Source organism: Sarcophilus harrisii, chromosome 6, assembly GCF_902635505.1.
Source record: "Sarcophilus harrisii chromosome 6, mSarHar1.11, whole genome shotgun sequence".
NCBI lineage: Eukaryota > Metazoa > Chordata > Mammalia > Dasyuromorphia > Dasyuridae > Sarcophilus > Sarcophilus harrisii.
Window position 1 is genome coordinate 234,998,404 of NC_045431.1, and position 6,000 is coordinate 235,004,403.

The 6,000-nt window shown below is 57.0% G+C and overlaps 1 protein-coding gene across 1 annotated transcript in view; it reads left to right on the plus strand.

The window, feature by feature from the left end:
* LOC100918502 (mucin-5B) overlaps positions 1-4,908 on the plus strand; it is a 63,751-nt gene extending 58,843 nt beyond the window's left edge. The window contains exons 43-46 of the mRNA XM_031943591.1: positions 338-460; positions 1,340-1,388; positions 1,744-1,852; positions 3,795-4,908. Of these exons, the coding sequence (XP_031799451.1) occupies positions 338-460; positions 1,340-1,388; positions 1,744-1,852; positions 3,795-3,981 (468 nt within the window). The 3' untranslated portion in view covers positions 3,982-4,908. The remainder of the gene's footprint in view (positions 1-337; positions 461-1,339; positions 1,389-1,743; positions 1,853-3,794) is intronic.
* Positions 4,909-6,000: the final 1,092 nt, after the last annotated feature.

Sequence of the window (6,000 nt, forward strand, 5' to 3'; positions counted from 1 at the left end):
CTGCGATAGCAATGTGTGCAGCTGAGTCAAGAAGCTAGCTAGACCAGCAGCCACACAACCAGCAGCTGGGAGAATAAGGAACTCCGGCCCAATCTCTCCCAGCTTCTTTCCCTGTCTCTCTCTCTGCCTCCACCCACCAAAATCGTCATTTCCTATACAACACATCAGGACTTGCACGGAGAGTGGGCAGGGACCATTCTTTATCCAATCATGTATATTAATAGAGTATAGCCCAATTACTATTTAGCCTTATGTACTTACTTGGGACCTCAGTGCATCAACTCAAACCTCAGCCCATTACACCTGGTATCTGGCCAACCTCCCTCTGCCATTTCAGCTCAACGAGACCTGGGTCATCCCCGGCACGGACAACTGCACGCAGTACCGCTGCGAGGAAGTGGACGGTAACACCATCCTGTCTCCGCGGCCAGCTGAGTGCCCGGAGGTCCCGCTGTGCCAGGTACAGGCCCTGCCCCGGGCACAGGGCGGGTGGTAGGGCCTCCTGGCAACGGCTCCTTAGGGCTCGGCCTCCTTCAGACCAAGGCTTGCACACTGCGGGTCTCCCCCAGCTGCAGGCGCTCTCCACTTCCCTGCAGAGCGGCAACCTGGCGCAGAGGGCAGACTAAGGTGTCACCAGCACCGTCAGGAGTGAGACTCCCATCTGGAGAAGTAGATGCAGGAATGGGAGGCAGACGCCCCTGGGCTGCCCCCGCTGTCCCCGTGCTGTGGCCGGGAGCCTGGCACTCGCAGCCACGTGGGCACCAGCCTGAGGGGGCAGCCAGGGGGCACAGAGAGCTGGCCTGGAGGGCAAGGGTCTGAGCCAAGCCTCGGGCTGGCTCCTGGGCTTCCTCGAATGTGGCAGGAGGAGCAGGGTCTCCTGGGGCTTTGGAGGACCCAGCATGGCATTATCTAGTCGCAGAGCTGGGCATGTAGTCGGCACTAAATGAAGGCATGCTGTGAGGAGGAGAGGAGGAGGGGGAGGGGGCAGCCAGACTGGAGGAGCTGCTGTGAATCCTTCAGGGCCCCCCCAGGCCACCTCCCGGGGCCCCGACTCCAGGCCCGCAGCTTTGTCGAGGACTTCCCGAAGCTAGGGCCTGCTTCCTCCTTGTGGAAAGAAGGGACTGGACTTCAGGCCTTTGGGTCCCTGGGAGGCTCAGGCCTGGAGCCAGTGCCCTGGGCTTCCTGGGGGCTCCTCTGCCCGCTGCCCGTGGTGTCCCAGAAACCAATCCCATACCTCGGCTGCTTCGCTTCTACTGCACCCAGCCCCCCCTTAACCGGGCTCTAAGCCTTTCCCCGCAACCGGGCTCTAAGCCTTTCTCCGCCCCCCCTCTGCCTGCAGGGAATCCTCAGGAAGGTTGGCTGCTGCTATGAATGTGAAGAGCTTGAGGGTAAGTCAAGGCAGGGCCTCTGAGACAAGGCTTGGGACCCTGGGCCCTTCTCACACCCAGGGACCGCAGCAAAGCCGGGGAGCCGAGCGCCGGGACTGGCCCCCCGGCCTGGGGCCCCTTTGGGCGCCCATCTTTGCCCAGAACTGCCCCCAGCAGCCTCCTCAGTTATGAGGCCCACTTCCAGCCCCCATGACCCCGGCCCCGGGCCCAAACCTCACTGGGCGGCAGCTCTGCGGCTTGTGACACTTAGAAAACCCCAACTCCGTGCCCCTCCCCCCGGCCCCTGCCCACGGGAGGGAGTGAAGGGCCGGCCTGAGGAAAGGGGAAGGCCCAATCTCCCTCTTCCTCTTTTTAGAAAACTGCGGGGTCCAGTCCAACGAGACGCTTCTCCGACACGGGGACTGCGTGTCAGAGACGGCCGTCAATCTCACCTTCTGCGCCGGGTCCTGCACTTCCATGTCCATGTGAGTGAGGAACCAGCCCCCTCCAGCTCTTTCCCGCCCCTCAGGGTCTTCCTGCAGAGCCCGCTTGCCCCCAGTCTTTGGCCAGATTCAACCCAAAGCCCTCCCCGAGGGGGCCTGGGACTGTCCGGGCCTCGGGTCTACCCTGGGCAGGACCCTCACTCCTCACCGGGATAGCTCTACCCATGAGTGAGAGCAGAACCCTCCTCCCAGCCCCTGGGAACCCCCCGCCATCCCTGTGCCCAGAGCCCCCCCACCATCTCTGTGCCCAGAGCCCCCCACCATCCCCCTGCCCGGAGCCTCCCCCCACCATCCCTGCGCCCAGAGCCCCAGTGACTCCAGCATCTGCCGTTAGAATAGGCTGAGTTAACATTCTATAGAGATGTGTGTAAATGCGGCTCGTGCTTGTTATTATTTTAATTATCATCATCTCTATGTAGTTCCACCAAAGGCTGTAGTTAAATGCAGGTGTTATTCTGAGAAGGGGGGGGGGGACATTAAGTCCTCAGCAGCCACTGGCATTAACATGAGCACGCTCTTCAGATTGGGCAGCGCAGCAAAGCTTTTGCCACTGGAAGGGGGCAGTAGAGAACTACAGTGTAAGGAGTGAGGGCCAGGAAGGGACCCCCGATTTTACCGCTCCCCCAGCTCCATCCCACAAGGTCCAGAAAAGTGCAGGTGCAGCCTGAGCACAGGGGCAGGACTGGGCAGGACAGGGGGCCACGTAGAAACAGGCTCCCCACAGTTCCTCAAGGTTCTTGTGGGGACCCAGGACAGTTTTCTGTGCCCCCCAATGCCCACTGCCAGGACAGTTTTCTGTGCCCCCAATGCCCACTGCCAGGACAGTTTTCTGTGCCCCCCATGACCACTGCCAGGACAGTTTTTGTGCCCCCCGGTGACCACTGCCAGGACAGTTTTTGTGCCCCCCGGTGACCACTGCCAGGACAGTTTTCTGTGCCCCCCCAGTGACCACTGCCAGGACAGTTTTCTGTGCCCCCCATGACCACTGCCAGGACAGTTTTTTGTGCCCCCCGGTGACCACTGCCAGGACAGTTTTTGTGCCCCCCCGATGACCACTGCCAGGACAGTTTTCTGTGCCCCCCGGTGACCACTGCCAGGACAGTTTTCTGTGCCCCCCGGTGACCACTGCCAGGTCAGAGACAGCAGACTGATAGCCCAGCTTCCCGAGCTAACTGGGATGAGCTCAGGGTCAGTGAGGCAAGGATGGGTAGGCCATGTCCGGCACTCGGAGGAAGGCCTTGAGGGTTGTGAGCATCTAGGCGTGCTAAGTGAGCCTGGCTGGGCTGTCCTGTAGACCCGGCCGCTCTGGCCCTCGAGTGTGGCCAGGGTCAAAAGCCACGGTGGTCCATGGCTGGGGATGGTGGGTGCTGTGGGAGAGACACCTAGAGAAAGAGCTGGGGGAGTATGGAGGAGGTGAGCCCCGCGGAAAGTGGAGGCTTCCGCCACTCAGCAGAGTCTGCAGGGAATTTCAGCCAAGCCTTATATTCACGGAGAAGATGGGAACCCAGAGCGCGTGAGAAATGCAGCAGCCCCAACCAAGGGGGAAATCCCCATGTACAGTAAGACAAAGGGCTAGAGGTCTTTATTGTCCCAGAGAAAGCTGCCCAAGGGGCACCCTTTGTAGCCCGTGCCTTCCCTCAGGAAGTCCAAGGGGTTCCCCACTTGAGGTCAGGGGGTCCCCATTTGGAGTCAGGAGAGTCTGCTGGCAAAGGCTGGGTGAGCACCAGCAGGTCTCTGATGAGAGGAACGGGCTGGGATGGCCTTGAGACACCTCCTCAGGGTCTGGCGCTCTTGATCCTGCCCAATCTAGCTGGGTGAGTGGCCCAGCCCTTTTCACCTGTCCCACATAAGGGTCCCCACGGACCCTGCTGGCTTCTCAGGCGCCCCCACCAGGAAGTGCTCTGAGAGGGACTTTGTCCACCAGGTATTCTCTGGAGGCTAACGAGATGCAGAGGAAGTGTACCTGCTGCCGGGAGACCCGGGTGCACCAGGAAGAGGTGAAGATGAAGTGTCCGGACGGCACGGAGATCCGGAGCAGCTACACGTATGTGGATGCCTGCAGCTGCCTGCCCGCCTGCCTGCCCTCCCCCACGGAAGCCTTTGCTACCTAGGGACATGCTGGAGGAGCATGGAGGGAGGGCGCCAAATCCCACCGGAGCCCGGCCTGGAAAGAGACTCTTTTCTAAGCCCAGGAAACTTTGCTTGCCTTTTTTGCCTGCTTGCTCTGCAACAGCCCCTCCAGCAGCCCTAGATTCTTCATGAGTCCCCAATAAGGGGAGGTTTGAGCATCCTGGGGTCTTGCCCTGAGTGGCTAAGCACCTTGTGGGGAGGCTCTGATGGATACAATGAGACTCGAGGTTCTTGTCCCAAGGAGAGGCTGGAGGCCCTGAGTTAATAGGCCCTGTGAGTCCTTAAGAGCAGACTGTCTTTTGCCCTTTGTGCCTTTAGTAATTAGCACAGTACTTCGCACGTTGTAGTCACTTAATAAATGCTTATTGACTGCCTAAGAGATATGCCGACACTTAAAACAGAAAGAGCGGCCATGGACCATCAGCCCCAGACTCCCTCACCTTGCTAAGGTGAGACCTGGTGCTCTCCAAGGTGCTCGGAAGCCTCTCCATTCATTCTTCCAGCAGGAACCCCAAACACAGGACCAGGCATGCTCAGTCAGATCCTAACTTGTTCCCTTCCTTCCCTTTGGAAGGGGCTTTTACAGTAGCAGTAAATATTTCTCTCTCTCTCTGTCCCCATGGCCATGAATGGTGGTAGTGAAACCAACACTCCCTCCCATTTCTGGCTTCCTGGTTCTAACTCCATGCAGACAAGAGAAGGCTCATGCTGGCAGGCAGAAAGCAGGGATTCATCTCCCTATTTGACAAGAGAAGAAGCTGAGGCATGGGGGGATGAGCGAGCAGATGCAGGCAACCTCCTTGAGCTCTTATGACCTCCCTGTTCCTAAAGGATTCAATAAAAACTTCGCCATTCTGGGTCGTGTTGGTCTCTTGTTTGTGCGGCAGCGTCTCCAAGATTCAGCATCTCCCAGGCTAGAGTCTTGGGGAATCCTCACCTCAGAGGGGAAAAAAAGGGACTTCAAGACACCAGCCAAAGACTCTGATGGATCTTGGGGGGACAAGGAGTGACCATTCCACCCATTAGACAAACCTGGTGCCTCTGAAAGAGAACCTGCCAGCCTTCTTCTCAGCTCTTGGAAGGCAGGACCATGGGCCGGGGGCAACATCTGGGCTGGGAATGAACATGGAGATTAAAAAATCATAGATTCCTAATGGCAGTTGCATGAAACAGCCCTTCAGATGCTTGAACATCACCCTCAGTGCCCCCACACACACAACTTTCCTTTCTGATCCAGGCTCAACATGTCTAGGTCCTTCAACTGATGCTCAGGCAACATGATCTCAAGACCCTTCCCAGTCCTTTTGCCTCCTTCTGAGGTTCTCCAGCTTAAGGGTGTTCTTGCATGAGGATACCCAGACCTGAACATAGTCTTCAATAGACCAGAGGACAGGATTCTGTCCCATTCCTCATCCTAGAGAAGCTGCCTTTCACTACAAGGCACCTCACACTGGAACTCACATTGGGCTTGAAGGCCTCTCAGATCGTCAGATCTTTTCCCAATAAGCTGCAACCTGGCCACACCATCCTTATCTATCATAATTATTGATCAAGATATGAATTTCTTGCTTTTCCATTTCAGTTTGTTAGATTGCTCTGGGGCTTCAATGTGCCAAAGTCCTTTTGGATTGCAACTCGGTTCTGCAGAATGTTAGTAGTCCCTCCATGATTGGCATTTTAGAAGGGGGAGTATTCCAGGCACGGGAAGGCAAAGGCCCAGTGGAAGGAGGCAAGGCGTGATATCCAGGGAACAGTATGAGGGGGAATGGCGGACATAAGAGCTGGAAAGGAAGGTTTTATTGAAAATGTGAGTGGTACTGGGCTTATATCCCAAAGAGATACTAAAGAAGGGAAAGGGCCCTGTATGTGCACGAATGTTTGTGGCAGCCCTGTTTGTAGTGGCCAGAAACTGGAAACTGAATGGATGCCCATCAATTGGAGAATGGCTGAATAAATTGTGATATATGAATGTTATGGAATATTATTGTTCTATAAGAAAT